The 24,607-nt window shown below is 41.3% G+C and overlaps 3 protein-coding genes across 5 annotated transcripts in view; 2 read left to right on the forward strand and 1 right to left on the reverse strand.

The window, feature by feature from the left end:
* Nucleotides 1-545: 545 nt before the first annotated feature.
* Nucleotides 546-8,401, reverse strand: st8sia1 (ST8 alpha-N-acetyl-neuraminide alpha-2,8-sialyltransferase 1). Its single transcript, XM_088287039.1, has 5 exons — nt 7,727-8,401; nt 6,314-6,458; nt 4,406-4,515; nt 3,826-3,918; nt 546-3,311 (listed from the first exon to the last, which is right to left on the reverse strand). The coding sequence occupies exons 1-5, from the start codon at nt 7,906-7,908 to the stop codon at nt 2,849-2,851; spliced, it is 993 nt and encodes a 330-aa protein (XP_088143165.1). The 5' UTR covers nt 7,909-8,401; the 3' UTR covers nt 546-2,848.
* A 4-nt stretch (nt 8,402-8,405) lies between these two features.
* LOC148341359 (troponin I, slow skeletal muscle-like) lies at nt 8,406-13,420 on the forward strand. Its single transcript, XM_088287046.1, has 7 exons — nt 8,406-10,027; nt 10,771-10,809; nt 11,815-11,856; nt 11,921-12,052; nt 12,115-12,204; nt 12,900-13,082; nt 13,161-13,420. Exons 2-7 carry the CDS (start codon nt 10,771-10,773, stop codon nt 13,260-13,262), a joined length of 588 nt encoding a protein of 195 aa, XP_088143172.1. The 5' UTR covers nt 8,406-10,027; the 3' UTR covers nt 13,263-13,420.
* Nucleotides 13,421-15,060: 1,640 nt separating this feature from the next.
* Nucleotides 15,061-24,607, forward strand: part of iqsec3a (IQ motif and Sec7 domain ArfGEF 3a) — a 39,726-nt gene continuing 30,179 nt past the window's right edge. For all 3 annotated transcript variants that reach the window (XM_088288479.1, XM_088288480.1, XM_088288481.1), the window contains exons 1-3: nt 15,061-15,225; nt 15,872-16,546; nt 23,112-23,192. In XM_088288479.1, the coding sequence (XP_088144605.1) occupies nt 15,987-16,546; nt 23,112-23,192 (641 nt within the window). In that variant the 5' untranslated portion in view covers nt 15,061-15,225; nt 15,872-15,986. The remainder of the gene's footprint in view (nt 15,226-15,871; nt 16,547-23,111; nt 23,193-24,607) is intronic.

Here is a 24,607-nt window from a genome sequence, read left to right on the forward strand (position 1 = left end):
CAGAAATTTTCACTCGCGGAAACCCCTCAATTTCAGCGTTTTTCTGGGTGTTGACTAATTTTGCGAGCCCAACAGAATAGTGTGTTCGCAAGCTATAAAAAAAGACGTATAAATACGTCTTTGGGAGGTGAGGACTACATTTTTGATCACGTATATGTATGTCTTATGGATTGAATGAGTTAAAAACCAACATGTAGCCTCTTAGCTGCTAGCGTAACGCTAACGCTAAATAGCATACCCGTCGCGGTCGAGATTTCGACACAAATGATGCAGCATCACACGCAGACAGACAATACTACGGCACTCGCGATCACATCTTCTTTAACCTCCCCGAAGAACGACTAATATCAGCGTGGTAATGATGAGCTCAGAGGAGGTGCGCCAACGTTTTTTGTCGTTTGCCTACGTCATGAATCACGTTTTCCTAACAGGGTTCGAAGACGTGTCCTAAATATATACGGTATCTATCGAAATACATTCAGATGGAAATACTTTGCGTGTTATTCATTAGAGACAAGAAGCAGCAGCCACCGGCTGGCGTCGACTACAAAATGAAAGCTTTAATCTAAATCCGAAAGCGGCAAATCACATCACATTTTCCTTCAACTCCCAACAGTCTCCATCCTCTCAGTAGCAATAAGAATGGAATGAGCACATATTAATAAAAACAAACAAACAAAAAAAAAAAACAGTTCCATCAACCGACATAAGTCACAAGATGCATCTAAGTGTCATTCGCACCTTTACACTATCACATTTTGTTCAATTTAATAAGTTAACAAAGATGTCGTCAGGCTGTCATCGAATGATCCGTTCACATCGGAGGGGAAAAAAAAAAAAAAAAAAAAAAAAGGCACTCAACCTTCAAGAAATAATTACGGAGAACTTATAGGAGAATGGCACCTTTTTATACAAAACATCAAGTCAGCAGTCCTATCAAGTGATCTCTTCAATCCCCGAGCTGCTCTCACACCTTTGTTTGGCCCTTGTGCAGGTGCGCAAAATCACATTTGGAATTAAAAAAAAAAAAAAAAAACGCATCAAATGAGTGTGAAATCTGTACACGACGGCTCCACTTAGCAGAAAGGAACTTTGTGCTTGTGGCGAAAAATCTTCATGTGTGCGTGGAACTGATACTTCCTCGTGGATCCTGAGCAAAAAAACAACAGCAACAGTTTTTCCCTTTTTTTTTGTTTTGATTGTTTTTTTTTTTTTTGCCTAATGGCCCCAAAAAGCCATGGAATATGGCATCCAGACAAAAAAAAAAAAATCCAGGGCCAATCCATCCAATCATATTCCGTCCCGCTTGTCCTCATTCTCACCTATGAACTTCCCGTCTTCAATGGACCTAACATGCAAGTTTTTGGAACGCGGGAGCGAGAAACCCCACGCAAGCACCGGGGGAGAAGGGATTCGAACCCAGAACCGCCAAACTGTGCGGCAGACATGCTGACCACCCGTATTCCACTCTGGAAAGCAGTTGAGGCATTTATTTGATATCCTACTAGTGCGTTGAATGGCCCATGTATGCGTTCGCTCTTTGTTTTCACTAGTATACACAAATAAGACGCAATGACGTGACGAGTGAAGGAAAACTGCTAAAGTTGACAACCACGTGCTACTAGTTTGCGTCAGAAAATACTACTAGTTAAGATCTGGTGCCTCACTGCACACATGTCAATAGTGCAGAGTTCTTATCCATTATTAATGCAGTTGTACTATTGCTCATGCTACTAGTGCGCAGAAATTGTCAAGACAGTAGTACGAGTAAATAGTCGGGGGAAAAAAAACTACTAGCGCATAGAAAAAAAATCACTTCTCAGATACAGTATAGTTGCTCTATTAGTGTGCTTTAGCTCTACTAGTGCACAGAAATGTCATAAATTAGAGGAAGGAAGTTGTGTGGGGGAGGGAATGTCAGTAGTAAGATTAAGTTGTTCTACTTGTCGTTTAACTAGTGCAAAAAAAATATATAGTAGCGGAATAATTTAATTGGGGAAAAAGAAATGACTAGTACGATAGTCATTCGAGTGCACCCTTGTTCTACTAGTTCTCAGAAGGGGCTTCAGTAGTGCATGTTGGTCATTCTACTAGTGCGCAGAAATGTCACTGTGCAGTGATACAGATGCAGTTTAGATGTTTTACTTCTGCACAAAATATAGGAAAAATGTCACTAGTATACGGAAGGAAGGAGTGAAAAAAAAACATCACTAGGGATCGCCGCTAGTGCGCCCAAGTCGTTCTACTCGTGCGCACAAATGTTATATAATCGTGAAAAAAGTCAAGTAAATTAGTCGTTCCACTAAGGTTTTTTTTTTTGTGGCCGATATCGATATTTGGCAGAATAAAATTCAGATTAATCGTCCGATGAATTAAAAAATATCTCATGACAATTTTACGATACTTTTCGTGTTAACAGCAGAGAGAAAAAAAATGGGCAAAAATTGACAGATTTTTAGTTTTTTTCCTAGGAAGGAATGTGTAATGTCATTTGTTTTCTGTTGTGACGTGTTTAAAAAAAAAATTAAAAGAGCTAATATTGGTTCGATTAAATCGTCCGGCCGATTAATCGGTTGGGCCCTTGTCCGCATTGTCGTACTCGCATACTAGCACATGGGACAATTCGACGTACTAGTAGGTTATTCAATAAATGCTCACCATGCTGCCGGGCAGGGAAAGTCCTTCCACCCATCCTCCTCATCCCAATAGTCATCCGTGGAGTTCGCAATTCCCGAAGCTCCTCCTCCTCGCCTGCTGCTGGACAACTGGGAGTTCGGTAACGGCCACGGCGGTCCCATATGTTAGGAAGATCAAGAAAGACTCCCGTCCTCGCTGGGAGCGCAGCCACTTAACCGCAGCGTCCCAGATTAACACGCAGGGTCCCGCTCTTGTGAAGCTCCCACAGCTGCACAAACTCCTCGGACATGGTGTGGAACCAGCGCTGGGGCTGCATGTCGTCGTAGTAGTGGTGGCTGATGGGCCGCTCGGCCAGGTCCGTGGAGAAGGGCCAGAAGCCGTAGACGCTCACATCGTCGCAAAGGCCCAGCGCCAGGCTGACCATGAAGAGGCCCGTGGAGAGGCGGCGGGCGTGCACGTTGCGGGCCTTCCAGAACTGGCCCACGCTGCGCAGGAAGGCGGGGTTGGCGAAGAGCATGGTGAGCTCGGACGAGGAGTCGGTCAGCGCGTAGGAGGCGCGCAGCGACGGGTCGGTGCTGGGACGCATGGAGAACGCCGGCATGTAGACGAAGCTGGTGCCGTACGCTTTCATGCTATCCAGGAAGGCCTTGCGGGACCACATCAGGTTCTGGAATCTAAAGGGACACTTCATTAGGTACACTTGCATCTGATGATTAAAAAAAGTCGTAACCTTTTTTTTTTTAACTGGTGTTATTTTCTAAAAAGAAATCAAATACCTGACAATTACATTCAATAAATACCAGAGTGAAATAAAAATAAATTATGAATAATTAAAGGACTTACAGAAACAAAACTGAAAAACAAATCACATATTGTAACATAAAACTATCTTAATGTCAACACACAATGCAAATGCATATATTCTTTACCATGTGCAAAAAAAAATAAATAAATAAAAAAATGTATTCGTCATCTTACTGCGTCCTGAGTTGTGGAACTCTTCTTTGTGTTTTATGTTTGCATCACACTGCCCCCTAGTGGCCAAAGCATGAACACTTGAAGGAGCTCAAATCATGAGGCCATTTTTCCAAGTAATAATAAAAAAATAAATAAATCAATACATTTCAGATTTTTATTTTTGTTTTGGTGTCAAGGCACGACCGCGGGTCAGATCTGAAGTGCGCTCACCTCTTCTCGATGATGCTGGGGTTGGCCGTCACCAAGTGCGTTTTGGTGCCCACGTCCTGCACGTATTCCTTGGAGAGCGGCGGGAGGTTACACCTGCATCAGACAAAAATAAATCAATAAATAAATCAATAAAAATCATGAAAATCCATTTCCTTGCGTTGAGTGACGGGTTTGGGTGAGTCATGCAAATACATGCCGAGTCAAGACAAACTCGCGTGACTTGTCGGGCCGGTTTTTGTTTTTTTTTGTTTTTTGTCTTATATTGAAACATGGAGATTTCCCATTGTAATCGGCAAAACTACAAAGCGTGACTTTACATTTTTTTTTCGCAAGGTGAACTTTCTCTGGCAAGATTAGAAACACATGACTTCAAATCGCGGTCAGCTCTCGGATGCAAATGCACCAATATCGAGTCACACACCTGCAGAATGTAACGAGACGTCGCAATGTGTTTTTGCGCGGCTATGCAAAGTAACCGCCGCCGCGCTAGGTTCGGTCGAACAAGCGGCGCAGCGAGTCAAACCGGAGTTTCTTCACCGTCAAGGTCAAACGGCTCGGGATGACGGTTGGCGGAAGTCACCTCATGACAAAGTCGGCCTGGTCGATGTCGCGGCCGCACTGGCTGTGCCGCAGGATGCCGCCGTTGCCCACCACGGCGCACTTCTTGAGGGGGAGAGGCAGAGGGTTGGACTGCGGGAGGGGGGGACAAAAAAAAAAGGTGAAATGTAAAATAGGATCAACATCAACATGACGATCCGGTTTGTAGACTTTTTTTGGCGGAGGTCAACGTGTAATGACAAAAGATTGCAGACGTAATTTTCGCGAAAAAAAAAAAAAGAACAATAAATGCGGTCTAATTGAATTGATTTGATTGGATTCATGGGTTAATTACTTTTGCAGTTGTCTCCCTCATTGAACAATTTAGTTGGATTTGGTATGAAAAAAATAATAAATTAAAAATTAAAATGTTTCTTTTTGTTTATTTGAGGTATATTATATTTGTCCAGTATGGAATTCAAGAAGAATCATTGCTGAAAAAAAATAAAAATAAATCACACAAATACTTCAAATATGTGCAGCAATGCATTTAACGCAAACTCGTATCAACGACATGAATACTGTACAGTCACCGCGTGAACCGAGCGGTCTCGATGTCGACATTCCTCAGCTGATGCCCAATTACAAAAAAGCTCGTCTGTGCTGCGAGCATTAAATCGCAGCTCTAGGGTGAAAGGGGAGGGGGGGGGCAACAGTGTGAGTGTGCATCCAATGTAGCAAACTAGAGTTGAATGAAATGAAGCAGCTAAAAATAGACGCACGTCGGGGGAGTCACGCGGGAAAGCAGAAAAACGCGAGAGAACCAAGAGAAGGGGAGTTATGCAAATGAGGCATGCGTTTGTTACACTGACTCATGTTTTTTGTTTTTTTTTGGGGGGGGGTGATTTATTTATTTATTTATTTTATGTGGAGAAAAGCAACAATTCCTTTGTAATTGACACTCCAAAACAACAGGGGGCGGTGTGTTTTGTTCACGCAAGAATTTCGGACTGAATTATCCGTCGAATTTGGATTCCATAAGGATCGTAGAACATTCTGTTCAAGTATTTGAGGTGACACCCTGAAGTCGGTTAAATTAGCATGATAAATGCCGTTTTCTTTTTTTATTTTTTTTTTTCAGGATTATGTGAGCAAGTCAACACTTAGCGTGTCAAATGCGGAAAATTTCCTGCTAAAAACTTCAGAATAAAATACTACAGTAAATATATAAGTAAACATATTTTTTTATTTTATATTTTTATATTTTTCTCTTTTATTATGATTATTATTTTCTTTTTATAATTTGTGAATGTTACAGAAATAGTATGCTCGCAACTAAACTGTTTTTTTTCCGCAAAATACAGTGCTTCACCTTTTCTGATTATTTTAGTCTCATTCAATTCTTTTTAACCTCGGAATTCCACACACAACACCAACACGAACAAGTGTTTTTTTTTTTGTTTTTTTTTAAATAAAACAATAAAAAAAAAAATGCAAAAAAAAGTTTTTATAACCTATGGAAAAAAGTGAAGTGCTGCAAAATAAACGGAAAATAGCACCATTCAAACTTTAAACACTGCGATTTTTTTGTACAATTTCCAACGAAAACCTTTAAAATGGCCCCCAGCTTTACCTCTCAAAAGGTTTAGCACGGCCACTCTGCTTCTATTATGCCGATTTCTTTTCACCTCCCCCCCTTCATGAATGAACATGCACAGCTTGTGCTTGCAAATTAGGGTCAGATATTCATCTCACCCCCCCCCCCCCCGCCTTCTCCTCCTTCTCAACCCCCTCAGGCAGGATATTAACACGGCGCTCCGAGGCCTTGGTGATGATCTGAATTATTAGAGCGAGCCCAGAACACCTCCAAACAAGGGAGCCTGAAATGATGGAGGAAAAAAAAACAAAAAACAAAAAAAAAAAAACCCACCCCTGCCTCTTCTTTGCTCACCTGCACAAACAGCGAGTGGGTCTCGTTGTTGACCGTGTGCGAGTGGTAGAACTCGCCGTCGTACCACAGCACCTTGCCCACCGGCGCGTTCTCCTTGGTCACAGCGAACAGACGTTGAGGGTCGCAGCAGTCCCTCAGCAGCTTCCTGGGAGGGGGAAAAGCAAAAGTTTGAATTTGACTTGAAATTTTGGAATCGGAATTAATCACATGATCTTTTTTTTTTTTTTTTTTAAGCATTTTAGACAAATTAACGCAAAAGTGGACAAATAATTGAACTTAATACAAATTTGGTTGTATTTTGATTTTTCTGGATTTTCACGATTAGTTTTATTTTGGGTGGTGGTGAAAGGAATAGCAAAGTTTTCTTTTCAAATTAAGATTGAAATTGGGAAAATGAAGAAATTTGAGGACTGCTGCCAATTTTTGTTCATTATAAATTACAACTCGTCCACAGTTTTGCCTTTCAGGTATTAATTTTCACAAGAGTCATTTGATCATTTTTCATGAACTCCCAATCTTAGGATTTTTTTCTGAATGTTTTATTTCATTCATATGTGACTAAAGGGATTCTGTCGGGTTTTGCACACAATACTATTTTGGGGGTTAATTTAATTAATTATATATTATATATTATATATGTATATATATATATATATATATATATATATATAATTTTTTACTTTTATATTCCGTCCTCAACTTAAACCTATTGTGGAAAGAATTTTGTATTTTATTTTTTCAACAGTAATTTGTTTCTTTTTTGAAAAAAAAGAGATAGTCTCCCCTTGAGTTTAGCATTTTAAAATGAACATTTTGTAGGGTTTTTGTACAAAAAACAAGTAATTTGTCGACAAATTAATATTGTCTGCCCTCAAGTTCAGTCTCATCGTGAACTAAAGTAGGATTTTGCACAAATAGAAAATAATAAACTGTAACATAGTCTGAATGTAATTTGGGGGCAATTGAAGTTTTTTTTTTTAATGCAAAAAATTAAACCGCTTCTGAGAATTTCGTAGGATTTTGCACAAATAACAAATACTGAAGTTGGATGCATTTTGCAGGGTAATTGATTTAAAAAAAATGCAAATGAAAAGATTGTCTGCCCTCAAGTTATGCCACACAGAATAAAAGAGCATCAATGCACCGTAAATTGTCAAAATCGTATAATAATCCCCAGAATTGTCATCTTTTTCTTGGCCATGCTTAAATTTAGCCATGCTTGACTGTTCTACTTGCCACGTTTGACATCTCCATTTGAACAGTATCGCATAGATAGGCGTGCCGCTCACTGTGACCACAATCGGCTTTGCTTCTATTTATCGAGCTTCAAGTGATGAGATTTATTAACACAATGCGAGTTGAAGTAGCACGCTGTTTAAGAGAGAAGGAATGCGCGTGCGTGTGCGCGTGTACCTGTAAAGGTCGATGCCAGTTTGGTTTCTCTTCCACGCGTGGCCCTGCTGCCTCAGCACCTCTTCCACGATGTCCTTGTCCCGCGGCATCCGGTACACGGGTACCACGTAGTACCAACCCAGCACCAGCACACACACGGCGGCCCACGCCGACAGCTTGGCCGGGTAGCACCGCATCAACATCCTCCCCGCTTTGTCCGTCTCCCACGCCGATTGTCAGACGCCTTATATGAGCGGAGCGCCGGAGCGGAGCCTCCTCCTCATGCCGCACACACGCGGGGCGGAGTGTGACAGGCAGGGGCGGCCGGGCCGGGCCGGGCCGGGCCGGGTCGGGTCGGGTCGGACCGGGTCGGGCGCTCCGCCGTTTGCCTTGCAGGACCGGTTTTGATTGATGGTCGTTCCGCTCAGAAGAGGAAGCGCGTCGTTCTCCAAGCAAATGCGGGCTTCGCCTGCTTCACCATCGTCGCAGACGAACCCGTCCGTCGTCTCCCTCGGCGGGCGTCCCGTCGGATCCCCGCCCACAAAGGAGAAGGTCCTTCCCGGCGTGGATCCTTCACTGGTCTCGCGGCCTCTCCTTGGGCCTCCGCGGGGCTACTGGACTGAAACCTCCCCTTGCGAGCGGACCCCCTCTTTTTTTGGCAAAGGAGGTGCATTGTCAGACCAGGTACGCTGTCAAACAGGAAGTGTTGGGGGAAATTTCAAAATAAAAGCTACACAAGAATAGATGAACATGATCGTTTAGTACCTGCGTGAAGTTGGCCGAGCACAAACGCAGCACAAACGAAACAAACTATTTCCCCCTATTTTTGCAAGAAATGGGGGCCAACTTCACGCAGGTTCATTTAGTGCAGTTATTTTGGATCAATTTCATTGGTATCGTTTTCCACATTTTTTTAGCTTGTCACTTATTGAGAAGGTTTTTGGGCAAAAGGGTTTGTTTTTTTTAGTGATAGAATTTCATGTGGCCTCACTAGAGACGTAGTCGCCCTGCTAGCATGCAGGAATGTTAAACCTACGTTGCTAGTAAGATTGTTCACACGCTATAATGCGAAGGAGCAGTGAAAATGTTTTAATGTGAATTATCTGATTTAACTTCCGGTTTTGTCACGGAGTTTGACTGATTTCGTGCCAGGTTTTAAATTAGGTGCTCTGCTTCCATCTGGCGGCCAGTTTGAGCATTAACGCCTCAGCGCAGCTTCGGAGCTTTCAGAACTTACAATATCGATTCAATTTATTCTGAGTTATTTTTATTGGTTATGTTTTCAATTTATCTGTTAAAAAAATGACAATTTATTCGATCATTTCATATGTTTTTGTGGGTTTTGAAATCATGTGGCCATTCAAACAAGCGCCAAGCTGCAGTCCCACGAAATGAGGAATTGGAGACGGAGAGCTTCGACGTGTGCATTCGTTTTTTTAATGAATGAAGAATGATTTTTCCCATCCGCATTAGTAGCTTTAACCACTAATAACCGTGAAAACTTTAAATAGAATCAAAACAATTGGCCTAAAGCACAAACAACTCACACAGTGGAGTACAAACATACACTTAACGCACATAATAATTGCAAGACCCGCAGCCCAGCATCAAAGAAAAAAAATCAAGAAAGTATGTAAATGAACTGCGCAACAATTATAAATTTAAATGCCCATAATAACATTAAACACAACTCGCCCCGCTTTCCAACGGCGTGCAAGTTGGTTTGTTGGGCTGACAGCGTTGTAACTGCACTTCCGGCTAAACGAAAACGCATTAAATAGACGCAGGCGCCCTCTAGTGGACATCTAACATACACCTACACGCCGTAGAAAAAAATAAAAACAACGACACACAATGAACAGAAAGTTGTGACATCATCTGCTCTTTTTGCGTGTGCGGAGTTGGGTTGCATCAGGAATAGCGCTTCCACCTGCTGAGGATCACTGAAGAGCAATGACAGAACACTCGGGATGGACGAACAGACAGACAAACAGTTCATCCTTTCTCGTATTTGCTGATCTCCCACTCTTTATATTCCCCTCATTTGCAAAAACAAGGGCCAAAAATATGTCAACAGTGTGTGCAGGTAGTAGCCGACGCTCATCATGACTTCTTCTTCACCTTTCTCCTTCCAACCCTCCGTGGCGGCGAGTGTCAGTGCAGGTCATATGTCAGGTCTGGGCTCGTGCCAGAGCATTCTTGGTGGACCAGACGCTTTATCTGGTCGTCGGCTGGCTGATATAAAGGCGCCCATTGTCCGAGTGGGGTCCATTGTCGTGGGCCGTTTGACTCCGAGAGCACTGCGCAGACACTTCAGGCAAGGTAAGAACTCCATTTTAAAAAGATTTCGGGGAATTCTACGGGACTGATGCTGTATTTCAGGGATGTGTAAACTTTTTTAAAAAACAAAGGCTACGTGTAGAAAATGGATGAAAAGGAGTTCAATATACTCTAGGTCATCATACTCAAGCATTTAGGGCTGTCAAAATTAAAGAGTTAACTTGAGATTAAATTAATAAAAAAAAAATTGTTAAATATTTTAACTCTGTTAACTCTTTGCAAAGCATTATTTAAACACTATACCTTATGAGCTGTTCATCTTTAGCACATCATATCAGAAAAAAAAAAAACACCCTGCTCAAGTTACCACCGGGCCTTGCAAACCAAAACTGCTTGAGTCGAGTGTGGTGCTTGTGGGCAGAACTAAATGTATAAATTTTGAGAATTGTTTCTCAAGAAAATGCCTTTAAATATGACTCACTTTTGCTCATATTCAAGGACCACAAACAGCTATTAGAACAGAGTTTGATTTAAAATCTATTTAATATTTGGTGACTTTGCATTCAATCCAACATATTATTCAAATAAATACAATATATATGATTATTATTATAAGCTTCACAAAATATAGTCATTAAAAAATGTGATTAAATGCGGATTCTTTTTTTGCAAAAGTCAAGCTAAAAAATTAATCGCTTGACAACAATTAATATTTATTATCCCCATAAGAGTGCCTTATTAATTTATCATATACATACTTCCATCTTTCGTTGCTTTCGTTGCAGATGCAGAGCAGAACAGCAATAAACGCCAAGTGGGATAAGGTGAGTCTTCAAACGCCGCTAATCCGCCGTGTCGGGAAAAGGGGACACGCCGTCCTTGTTGTACGCCAAATAAGCGTCTCGAGCTTATCTGCCCCCCTGACAAACCCTTCCCCCCGCCTCCACCGTTGCTATCAGCATCAACGTGAACGTTCGTCCTATAAATATAACTTTTATCTTTTCACATGCCCGTCGACTCGCAGGACTGCGTGTGTGGTTAAGCCATATATGACATACACCTCTTTTATATCTTATATATATATATATATATATATATTTTTTTAGAATTAGAAATCCCTTTATTGTCATTGTACTCAAGTGTGCAACGAGATTAGAGAGCTCCCCTCTCTCTTATACATTTATTTTTCTTTATTTATTGAGTATTTTTTTGCGATTTTAACATCTGTAATTTAAATAAAAGGCAAAAGTAGTCATTTGTTTCAGAATTTTTCATTTTATTTTTTATTTTAATCATATTTATTGACAGTTTTTTTATTTCGTCATTGCATATTTAGTAATTATTAATTGAATGAATTATTAGTTAATATTTCAACAAATAAAACACAATTAATACAAATAAAATAAAAATAATTAAGGCATCTAATTTAAAAATAACTTTTTACTGTATAATTTATTTATATATTATATTTATATATTTATATATTATTTCTTAACAATATTTCGTTTCATATATTTGTAATGTTTATGTATTTTTGCTAAATATTATTTTTTTTTAAAAATGTGAGTCTGTTTATATTTTATCTTCCTTTTTTTAAATTCATGAATTATTCTGCGTATTTCCTTTCTATCGAATCTTAAACCATACTGGCCTTTCTGAAGTTGTATTTTAAGACGTATTTAATGTGGAAGTCAACCCAAAAATGACATCACAGTTGCACAGGTCTCAGGTTACGACCAATCACAGCTCACCTGTTTTCTGAAGCTGAGCCACGATTGGTCGTTTGCCGCGAAAAAAAATGCTCCTAATAAAATACCTTTTTTCTGCAGCCGAAGTCAAAGATCACGGCTTCTCGCAAGCTTTCCTTAAAGGTGAGTCATTCGCCATACGATGGCATCGGCACCTTTTTACTGAAATGCCCTTCCGTCCAATCAGATGCTCCTCCTGACGAGAGCCTGCGAGGATCTGGAGAACGAGAGGCAGGAGCGTGAGGAAGAGAAAGTGCGCTACCTGGAGGAGAAGCTGCCACCCCTGCATCTGTCTGGGTTGTCGCTGGATGAGCTGCAGGTACATCAGACGGCGATAAACGAGCCCAAAGAAACCTCTTGAAAATATTCACACCTCCTCAGGAACTGTGCCAGGAGCTGCATTCCAAGATCGACGTGGTTGACGAGGAGAGATACGACTGTGAATACAAAGTCACCAAACACAACATCGATGTGAGTTTCTCGGTATCTTTCAACATGAAATCCCTTTGCTCATTCCCTAATTTCTTCCCATTATCTTGAGAATTTTATGTCATGGACCTCGATAGTTCCCGAATATGTCCACAAAAAGTATTTCTGCAGTGATAAGGGAGTAGGGAATGAGTGGACGATTCCAAATTGGTTGCTTCATGTTCTGATTAATTTGCTCTTAATTTGAAAAGAAAACTATACCCTTCCTTTCCCAAACAAGGGATAGAATAGCATTTTAACTTCATACAACTTTTTGAATTACTATAAAATTGCCATATCTGAACAAAAAATAGAATCATATTTGTATTAGTTCAACATATTTGTCCATTTTTTTCCTTTTATTTAACAATTAGAATGGCGGCAAAATGTGCGATTAATCGTATTGCAATACTTATATGCATTTATTCTTTATTCTTTGTAAAAAAAAAAAAAACAAACAAAAAAAACATTCACAGTTTAATTACGCCACAGTGTGATTTTTATAAAGTACAATATTGTAGAATGAGATTTTATCTTTGAAAATTTCTACTACTATTTTGGGGGAACGGATCAATGTCATTTCCATTCATTTCAATGGGGAAGGATGATTTGTCATTGCGCTACGGCTTTAAAATGAATTCAGAGTGATTTTGGATCAAATTTTATGCCTGTTGAGTGGTAAATTTTCTGCCGTGTAGATCCGTGAGCTGAAACTGAAGGTGCAGGACCTCGGGGGTAAGTTCAAAAAGCCCGCCCTGAGGAAGGTGAGGGTGTCCGCCGATGAGATGATGAGGGCCCTCCTGGGCTCCAAGCATAAAGGCTCCATGGACCTCCGCGCCAACCTCAAGTCGGTCAAGAAGGAGGACGTCAAACAGGACAAGGTACGACCCCCCCCCCCACACACTGTAACGTTTCCTTTGCAGCCTCACATCGCGAATCTCCTTCCTCCCTCCGCTCAGGTGCTCACAAGCGAGGTGGGCGACTGGCGTAAGAACGTGGAGGCCATGTCAGGTATGGAAGGCCGCAAGAAGATGTTCGACACAGGCAGCGCAGCGCAGTGAGGATGATTTCAACATTGGGGGTCCTGTTGCGAAAAATGTAGGAATTAATTGCCTTCAAGTTTGACGGACGCTTTTTAAACCAACAACAAATTTCAACCTGAGGCAGGAACCCTTTTGTATTGTTCATTGGCTACTTAAAGGGGGAATAAATAATTGTTTTTCCTCAATTGAAATGGACTTTGTCATGTTTTGTGTGGATGGCACGCATTCATGTGTCAATTAATTTTTTTGTCCTTTTATTAACAATGTCAAAATAGATGCGAAGTTAGGCGCCCGAGTGCAATGACAACTTTGAGTTACCATGACAACAGAGCTAAGAGGTGGCCAGTGGCATCATGTATTATTATAAATAAGTATTGTATTTTAAAATGTATAATTAGCATTTTTATCCTCCGTAAACCATCATTAGGGATTGGAATGAATAAAAATCTTGCGATCACGGTTACATTGTCGACGATCTGATGCATGAACTGTTAACAATTTCTTCTATAAATGTATACAATATTTATAATTTCATTTTTATTTTTAGGTCCGTGCCAACTTTCATCATCCCAATTTCCTTTGCAGCATCTGTGCTAATTCTAAAATGTAATTTTCAAATTTTTCATTGAGGTGAAAAATTAACCATTTTCCAGCATGCAAAGTCAAAGACACAAAACGAGCCGCCCTCCACTGTGGGGTGTACGACCACGGGTGGCGATGAGTAAAAATTCCACATCATAAGGCCGAACTGCATTTTTCTCTGCCATGAGGCCCCAGCCACAGATGGTGAACACTTGGACCGTGTATTTTTAGCCTCTTTATCACTTTGGAAGGCACCGTACATTACACGCATGTTTGCTTGTCTCCCTGCTCAGTGGGTTGGCTGGCTTTTATCCATACATCTTTTGTCATCCCGAGAATGGCGGCCACACCAGCAATAGCTTTTGGATATCCGCTTTCACATTTGTATGAAGCATCCCAGCATCCTCTCATAAAAGGATGGACGAGGACGCTCGCATCCATCTGCGGCCAAGCTCCCGTCTGACCTTGCGTGAGACATTTGCTAAGCTGCTAATGACGGTCTCGTCTATAAATAGGCACAACCTTCACATAGAACAAATGCTCCAGATGTGCAAAACACAATTGTCGCCGTGCTGGAGCTTCAGAGATGACGGACACATGCAAGTGTGGCACAACCTAGGCCTTTCTCAGAAGCCACTAGATGGCAGCAGACATCCACGTGACTTTAAGTGTCTTAAGCATGGGCAGAAATCTACCCTAAAAAAAAAAGTTTTATGTAGCTTTGAAACGGCAACCGAGAAGTAGCCTACAAAGAAAACCAAGCCAGGTTACCAAGCCTAAAAGCCATGATTATATTCCTGTATTCCAACGTCATGACCTGCCATTGGCCTACGGGGAATCCATACGTCACAAGACTGACATTGAGGGGAAAACGAAAGAAAATCACTCAAGAGTGTGGTTTAACTGGTAAAAATAGCCACGATAGGGCTAAAATATTCATAAACCCGTGGTGGGCGGTCAACGCCTTCAAGGCATTCTCTGCTGGCTCACATAATCAAGAAATCAAGATCATATTCTTCACATTAATGTCATATTATAGCCTAGTGTTGAATTTTTAGGTTAGAGTTTTTATCCAATTAGAATTCAGCTAGCACGTGTTGCCAGCCAGAATTCGTAGCACGCACTATTCGTTGATAGACAGTTGCGACAGCCAATCAGATCACTTCTGCTCAAGGTAACGAACGTGTCTTGTGATTGGATACTCACTCGTGAGGAGGCAGCGCTATGCGGAATCAACACACCCGGACGGCGGAAGTGGCGACCGTTCGAAAATCTAAAATATATTCTTGCTTTTTTACACCACAATGGCCCGAAGAAGGGAGAAGATAAACTTGTGAGGCCATTTTCCAAACGGACCTTTCAAGAGAAGCTAGGTCGTCCCACACTCACTCAGGAGTGTGTAAGTGTCTTTCTATGTTATTTCTCCAGCCGTGGTGTCATAAATGATGGTAATATAAGGGGCAATTTTTCAAGTCGGACTAAGTACGACTTCACTGAAGGCCTTAGTGTGAAATGCACAGTCCGCCACTGTTGTAAACATTATATTATTGACTAATATTGTTCTGTAAAGTTGTGTGCTGGCTCCCTCTAGTGGTAAACAAAATAAATCACTGGCAACGTGCAGTTTTGAGTACTGGATTTGAGCTTTCGAATCGGTTTAAAAATTTTCTTTAGCTTATGTGCACTAAATCTTAATTGTTAATCATTGTAAATGTGTTAAACATATTTAAGCATTATTAATGATGTTACGACTTACAATAAACATGCTACAATGTTTTAATATTGCTCATAGAGAGCAAAGTATTTTTGCATTTTTTTGTATTGTGTGTAAATAAGGGATCCGCGGGGTTTTATTCTGTGTATGTTTATTATCAAAATGCATTCATGCAGATCATTTAAATGCAGAACTAACAGAAATGGGTCAAAATGGTGATTCCCCCACTCTTCCCCTGCGTGCCTACGTCGTGACGTCACTGCTCAGCCATGACCACTCCCCCTCACTCCACTGATGCTGACACTCCCACCCCCCTACCTTCCTTGCACAGCCGAGAAAGAGCGAGACGACACGAACCCAGCGTCAGTCTCCCGGATCTGCCTCCTCCGTCGACGCAGTCGAAAGAGAGCGCCGGCACCGTGCCTGCACCTCCCCCGCCGCCAGTGATGGAGAGCCTGCTGGATAACCCCATGAAAGCCGTGCTGTACCTCAAGGAGCTCACCACCATCGTGCAGAACCAGCAGAGCCTCATCCAGACGCAGCGGCAGCGCATCGACGAGTTGGAGCGCAAGGTGGAGGACCTAATCGGCGAGAACCGACAGCTCCGGGACCCCCATCAGTACGTGCAGCATCAGCGCCGCCACCACCACCCGACGCCCCAACCTAATCCGCAGCCGCCGGCCTCCCAGGCGCACGCCCACCCGCATCAGCACCACAACAAAGCTGCGAGCGGCCAGCATCAGCATCAGCATCACCATCAGCAGCAGCGTTCCTCCTCCCCTCCTCCTCCGGCTCCTCCCGCCGCGACCCCCGCTCCGGCGCCACACCACCACCACCCGCAGCATCTGCAGCTGGTGCCCGCCACCTCGCCACAGTGCCCGCAAGCCGGACAGGCCAGCCCGGAGACCGCTGAGGAGGGAAAGAGGAGCCCCTGCTGCAAGTCCCTGGTCCCGCAGACCCCCACCACCACGTTGTGCCGCTCAGTGGGACTGTCCAGGAAGGCTGAGTGAGTACAATGCAAAAAAAAAACTAAATCCATTTTCTACACAGTATCTTTGATGAGATTAAAACGGCAAGGGGGAGCATTTTCAAATGACCTCAGCACCTTGAGATATAAAACTGAAAAAAATGACATGTTGACATTTAATTCTGAAGCTGTTCCCCGGCTTAATCAATAATTCCTTAATGGGTATTGATTTATTTTTAATTTTTTAATTTTGTAATTTTTTTTTTACATGGCTGGGATTTTTTATTTATTTATTAAGGCTAGTTGAGTGAAAGTGTTGAAAATAGCTTGAGAACAAATCTATTACGTGTCACTTAATGTGAAATTTGCTGTGCAGCATTATGTGGCCTATAGATTGATAGTCTGGATGCACTTTGACGATGGCAAGTGAAAAAAAAATTTGAGTGAGCCTATTTAGGTAAAAAAAATGGATTGCTGTAATGTGTCGCTAAGTTGGTTTTAAGACCTTTGGAAAAGAGTTTAAGGAAAAATTATCTAACCACATATGAAAGTTTTTTATGTGGTCAGGGGGTCGGCATGAGCGCAGATTTTGATGTGGATAGCTAAATTAACCATTTTTTTTCCCGTGTTAAAATTTAAAAAAGCGTTTGAATATGTTTTGGTATATGATAACTATCGTGTGCACGAGTATGGCGTCAAAGCTTGTTTGCCCGCCGCCGTACACTCAAGGTCATCGACTCGGCCGCCGAGCGCCATCTGCTCCCCTCGGCTGCATTGTTTGATAATCCTGATTGATTCACGAAGACGTGATTCCGCAAACGTATACTGTCATAAATCACGAGGGAAATGACGGGGAGGCTTTAAGATGAGACGAGGATGAGAGTTGACAAGCGAAGTAATGGTTGAACTTTCGATGACATCACAACGGCGAGCACCAATGGGATCCCGGATGACGTTTGACGGGCCAAGCGGGATGTAAACAAGAAGGTTACCCCGGCAATCGGAGCCGGGATGACTTTGAGGGGCTGCATTTGGGAGAAGATCACTCGGATGTGTCATGGAGATCCAACCTAGGTGGAGGGGATTGGATTTTTTTGACAGACGCTTCAATCCTCGGGACGGCATGACATCGGCTCATCGGCGGGATTTCTTTTTCCTTGCTCATTTGCTTGATTAAAAAAAAAAAAAAAAAAAGAAGGAGAGGGCGGGTAATCTATTTGCCAGGCGGTAAATGAAAAACTAAATGCTCCCTCACGTCACACACCTTCCTCATCTCACGCTTTGATGAAGCCAACTCGCATGGGAATACGGCGGCGTGTTGAATCCGCGACAACCTCCCCCTAAAAAAATCCAACCCCAAAAATTGTAACGCGTGTTTTAACGAGGAAAATAACACTCAATATGTCACGAAATGTACAAGTTATCTGGGGTGCTCACTTGGCCACCAGGGGGCAGCATAATACAATCATGCACAAAGTAGACACAAACAAAGACGACTTTCACAACTAAAGTGACTTAAAAAGTGACTCAGCTACAATAATATTTTTTTGCAGAGGATAAAGAATATATGCCTGTGAGTATTATCATATTATTTGTCTTTGTCTGTGTTCAAATATCCGTTGGTCTTTGTTAGCCTGTCAATGCCATTTCCCATTATGAGTTAGCGTTAAGCTAATGGGTTGTTTTATGTTTAATTTAACTCATTCAATCCATTAGACGTATATTTACGTTTTCAAAATTGTAGTCCCTGCCTCCCAAAGACGTATTTATACGTCATAGTCATAGCCTTTTTTTTTTTTTTTTTTTTGGCGTCATAGCTCCATTTTTTTATCTTTAGAACACAATATTCTGCAGGCCTTACAAAATCAGTCAAAAAACGGAAAAAAACCCCGCTGTGATTGAGATGTTTCCTCTTGTGAAAACGGCTGGGAATAAATGAGTTAACAGTAAGTGTGTGGCATGTCATACATTTTCAATTTCAAGATAAGTTTTGTTGTCAGGAAAAGTCTTAATTCTCAAGAAAAAAGTATGTTTTTAAAAAAAAAATCTACAAATTGTTTATATTATCAGGAAAAAATTTGCAAGAAAAGAAATCTGTCATTTTTTTAAATGGTATATTTTATATTAAAAAAAAGCTGTTTATCTGTTTATTTTTGAGGAGAAGAAATCTTTTATTTTTCAGAAAAAAAAAGACGTTTGCATTTTTTTTTGCATATATTTTCTAAACATTTTAAGACACCAAAAAGTGAAAAGAATGAAAGAAAAATGATATATTATGCCTCCTCCTCCAATAATGACCTAAAACGTGGATGTCCGTTTTGTTTGTTTTGACGTCTTTATGCCCCAAAGGAATGAAGGTAAAAAAAAATCAATAGCTTTCCGCTTTTTTCCCGTAAAACACGAGCGCGAGGAGGGGACCGAGATAGATTGCCAACTGATAGATGGGAAGGGGTCGGGCATGCGTGCACTGCGCTCCAATCTTTACTCTCCATCTCTGCCTTCTCAGCACTAATACTCCAAAAGTCAAACGTCGGGCGGAATGGGAATCGCATCCGCTTGCTGGTCATGACGGCGGTGACTCGGCACCCCTGCAACCTAAATCACACGATATTAAATTTGGCTCCTTTTTTAAATTTCTTCATTTCTCAGCAGGGATTTCTAATTTCTAATTTCAGTGTGGACGAAGCTGCCGGCGTGATGTGAGCAAGCTGATCCAAGATATCCCTTGTCAGCGGTACCGTTCTATTAACCAAATGTCCCCATCGTACGTAGCGACTCACAGTGGTCACCGGATCCGTGAAAGAGGGCTTTCTACGGAACAAAACGGGGGGAAAAAAAATACTACCCCCCCTCCATCTGTCGTGGAGATTTCACTCCCTAAAAGCTTAGCGTTGGAAATCCCTCAGACAATTCTGTTGTTTTGCATCAAATTAACTGAGGGAAAACATGCACTAGCGATTCCTGAATGCTGTAGTCGAGCGGCGGAGATAACTCCTTGGCAACCCGTCCTCTTATCGAGCAATGGAAATGCTTTTACAGCTGTGCAGATCCAGTTCAGAATAAGAAGCATTGGCAAAAGGAACGCAAATAACAAAGCTGAACTCGCCGTTCAATAATATAAAAATACCAAAAGGCATATTTTCTTTATCTCTGCAATGAACAACAGTTGTTAGTCGACTGATTGACTTGCATTAGTTGTGAAATTCTTTTTTTTTTTTTATATATATATATATATTAGTTTCTGAATGACTATAATTTTTATTAAGTACCATATAATCTAAAGCTATTTTCCGTACACATTTTTTATGTTGTTGTTGAAACATATTAATGACTTTCCCATAAATATGAATAGTGAAAGAGGATTTGAGATACAATTATTTTGAGGTACCACAACAAGGTTATTAAAGTGAACGAAAATGAACGAAAATCCCTTTTTTTAAAAACAAAAAACAAAACTAATACTAAAACGATTCTAGCATTTTAAAAAAATTAATTGAAATCCTAACAAACCTGCTGTAAAAAAAATAAAAATAAATAAAATTATAAAAAATAAATAATAATAATAATAAAATTAAATAAAAAATAAAAATAAATAAAATAATAAAAAATAAATAAAAATAATAAGACAATAAATTAAAAACTAATGATTATCGCTACAAATTTTCTAGCGCCCCCTTTTCTGCATTGGTTACCTGAAAGTCATCTGCTGATTGGTTCCTTGCGAACATGCACACATTGTTTGTGCACTACAGCGGAGCGACCAGCCTTAGGAAACGTCAGGTATGGTTAACTCCACCAAGGAGCGCTATGCTCTCTGCCGTCTATCTCGGGCTTCCAGGCGTGACGGTGGCAAGCGAAACAGGCATGGCGTGTCCAATCAGCTTCTGATGCATCTGCGTGGATTTATTATTTATTTAGTTTTTCAATTGGATTTTTCGTGACTGAGAACAAAGTGAGGATGCAACTAATTAGCTTCCTGGTCTGACCATTCACTCTCGTGATGACCTTTTGCCTCGGCTAAAGTACATTGGCTGGGCGAGCAATCATTTAAAATCAATCCACTGATAAATAATACCCCAAGTGGAGGAGAATTGCATTCCCCAAACTTCACAGCAATAAATCAGTGCTGCTTCGCGGAACGGCAAATGAACTCCAAGAAGTAGTCCGCTACATTCCCCGAGCTTCACATTCTCAAGCTTTCTTTAAATGTCAGTTCTGCTTCTTTTCGCTCTTAAAAAAAAAAAAAAAAAAAGACTTTCAAGTTTTTATTTTTCCTGTGAGAGGCGAGTTGGGAGTTGTTGGCGAGAGTAAAAAATTTGGACTGAGAATGCTTGTTTGATGATGAGGGTGATGACATTGTATGCAGTAATTTTTTTTTAAATTTTTTTAACGTGATGAAAAAAAAACCTCATTTACTGCCATTGACGGCTAAAGACGTCAAAGATCCATTTTTTTACCCAGCTGGTAGTGAATGAGTAAAAAAATACCTATTTTCTGTCATTTAGTATCAAAATTGTTGGTCTGTGAACTGACTCCATTTTTTTAGTTGAATAAGGCAACTAAAGAACGAAAAAATACGAGATCAAACTGAGCTTTGTCATCTTTGTAGCTACAATCCATTTCCTGTTTTAAAGCTCTGTAGAATAGTGTGCTCAGTCTAGTATGACTGTGCCGACCTTGAATCCTTTTTTATTTATTTATTTTTTTAAACAAGAGACACATTTTTCTTGCTCTTTTGAGCTTGCTCTTGCTCTTTGTCCATCAGGCTCAGTCTCTTGAGAGCAATGCGCTGACGCAAACCTTTTAAGCAGTCTTTTTTAAGATGTCTCTATTTACAGTATCTGCGTGTGTGTGGGTGTGTGTGGGTGTGTGTGTGTGTGTGTGTGTTTGTGTTAGCTTTTAGGTTGAACTGAGAGATAAAGATTGGCGCAATCGCCGGTGTCATCCATTTCTCTCCCTTTCTGCCAAAATTGAAAGCGAATACTTTTTGGCTCGTCCTCATTGATTAGGCAGCACTTTTTGCCCATATTGCCATGAGCGGAATTGACGTCTGATAAATGAAGCAAGCCGAAATGACGTGTAATAACCGCGCTAATTGCCTTCCAGCGGCCCAGCAGACACAAACATGGCACTAAATGTTCTTCTCATCCTGCTTTCTTCTGTTCTGTGTGTGTTGTGTGTCACCGTTTAGGAGCGTCATGAGCGGTGAAAACGCTGGTTATTGACACAGCAACGAGTCGCACGCAAACACATTAGTTACGGGAGGTTAAAGCGACACAGTGGGAGTGCGGTGTGCAGATTAGACAAACCCCCCCCCCCCACACACACACACACGTCCTCCCTCCTCTGCAAAGACGACTCGGTTTAGAGATTTCGGTGCCCAGGCGGTATTAGCCAGTTTCGGCCGGCAGGAGAAAACGAGGAGGACCAGGAAGCGGGGTCGCGCAAGTTCAATTTAATCTCGGGAAGGCTGCATTGATCAAGGGTGTGTGTGTGGTGGTCCGTGTGCGTGTGTGTGTGTGTGTGGAGGGACAAATGTGTCCTCACATAGATAACGATGTATAGAAAATGTGTCAAATCCGAAATAATAATTTTTTCTTTTTGGTTGTACAGCAGATCCTCCAGTGGTCAAACACAAGCTTGTTCCAATGTGAAATAATGGAAATAGAATTAATCTGCAGGAGCATTCCGAAAAGTCAAGCTAGTATAACTAGGGCTGTAACGATTAATCAAATAACTAGAATATTATTATTATTATTTTTTTTTTGGGCTAGGAAAAAAAATCAACGCGAACCTCTCTCAGTCAATCTACTTTTTTGCCATTGGTTTGATTTTAACTCCAGTGATTAGATTTTGATTCGAGATTATTATGTGTGTTATTTCTCGCACAATTATTGGTTAGCTGAATCGATTAATCGACTTCATAATTACGAAAAAAAAAAGAACAAACAAAATCTGTGCCTCAACGCTCTGCACCACACTCTCATTTTCTGACACCCACGTCACTCACCAGACCAAGCCGCACTTTTTAAAGCGTGTTTAATGCAAAAACAATTTACTTTATGACTGTATAGCGAATGTAATTTACATTTCAAGAGTTGCCCAATTTTTTTTTCCACGTTTTTGGAAAACAAGGCCAGTGGCAGGAGGATGTCTTTTTTTTTCTTTTTTTTTTTTTTTCTTTCGTGTGGTGTAAATGTAAATGGTGCCCAGCCAGACGTGAAAATTGTGAGACTACTAAAATGAATCAGAAGGAGAGTGCTTTAAAAGGTAACCCAGAGTTCATTCTATTTCCGTCCCCTTTTCAGACAATTTGCTCTGACGTGGCCAAACGAACGCCCGCGATTGTTTTGGTCTCGTGCGGTTTTCTACACATTACCAAATGTGAGTCGTCAATTTAGACAGGAACTTGAAGATTGAATATTCGTGCTGTTCCGCCACTAGCAGCCATCTTTATCTTCTTTGAAGAGACAAAGATCATTCCTCTTTTTTTTTGTGTTCTGTCTCTGTAAAAAGCAGAAAGTCTTTGTGTCTATCTCCATGGCGACGCCGTCCCGTCTGCCTCATCTGAATCTTCATTTTCTGCTCTCCTTTATTTACCCAGCAACCAAACGGTGCTCCATCAGTTCTGCTGCCCCGCCCCGGAGGCCACCGAGGGGGAGAGGTCGTCCGCTTGTGTCCCCAGGTAAGACGATTGTGTGGCACTTGCACCACGCTTGGAAAAAAATGAACTGTGTGTTAGCGGTACTCGCAACTTAGTTAGCTACCATGCTTGGAAAAAAAAAACGACACAACTACCCTGGTAGTCTGTTGAAGTGGTTTGTAAATGCTTGAGTGATTTTTGGGATTCTAATTCCAGCCGTTTAGCATTCTCAAGCCAAGACTTAATGATAATTCGTTACTTTCATCGGTCCAGATGGCGTTCCAGCGAGCGTGCTAATCCCCAAGAAATTAGGCGGTCTTCGATTGACGCACGATCCATTCCAGAGTATTTTTCAATTTTTTTCCAGGATTTTGTTTTTTTGTTTTTTTTTTGTAAGTGAGTGATTCATCTGCCCAAAGAGCATCGATAGCAATTAAGCCCTCTGCACCAAAATGGTTTGTTTTTGTTCTTTTTATCTGACTTGGCAGAGCGGGCAGATAGGCTAATGGTGACGAATCACATTGGGCTATTGAGCAACTCAAAAGCAATGTGGGTGATGTAACAAGATCAACCACTTATGGCACTCGAACTTGCAAACCACCTCAAAGCAGGACTTTCCCGGGGCCTAGTCCTTTTTTTTTTGGGTTGTTTTCTGATCACATCTTTATTATTTTTTTTTATCCCCCGTTCTTCCAAATGCTTTATTGTTGATTTCCACCTTGTTGTCCGTGATATCACGCGGCATCACATTGCCCCCCCCCCTCCCCGCCCGCTGCCCTCCAACGCACAAAGCGCCGCACCTCATCTCGTCCATTACCGTCCATGCTCACACCATGCGGGCCTTTGTCTGTCCACTGTGGTCACATTGAGTGTATGATTAATTTATTTTTTTTCCGCCCCCAAAATTGTATTTGTGCAACAGGGGAAGTGACCATTGATGTGTGTGTTGTATATTTGTAGGGAGTGTGTGTGTGTGTGTGTGGGGGGGGGGGGAGTTCATGCTGGAAAGTGGTGAGCACATGTAATGCATCTGTGTTCATGTGGAGGCACAGAATAAAAAATGGTGTTGCATGCTTTTTTTGCTTGGCAGTGGTTCGAATGTAGCTCCTTGTCTTATGTATGTGCGTGTGCGTCAGTGTATGTGTGTGACCTGCAAAGCATCAGGCACAGTAGACAACTTTGTGGGCAAACATGTCAAATGTTCTTCTTTGTTTTCAACCCGCACAGATAGAACACATGTTCATGTTGTCATTAAGCGACAGAACCAAAAAAAAAAAAAAAAAATCTGAACAAATAGACATGTGGCACCTGTGATTTTCTTGCAGAAAATACATTATTATTATTATTTTTTTTAAATCTAATTTGCTGTCAAAAGGTCATAAGGAAGTCTTATTTCACCCACACATTTCCTGGTTTACTATTTGATTTTTTTGCCACCATATTACGAAAGGAGTCGT

This window comes from Idiotropiscis lumnitzeri, chromosome 2, assembly GCF_059441095.1.
Source record: "Idiotropiscis lumnitzeri isolate Australia: NSW breed Sydney's pygmy pipehorse chromosome 2, RoL_Ilum_1.0, whole genome shotgun sequence".
Classification (NCBI taxonomy): domain Eukaryota; kingdom Metazoa; phylum Chordata; class Actinopteri; order Syngnathiformes; family Syngnathidae; genus Idiotropiscis; species Idiotropiscis lumnitzeri.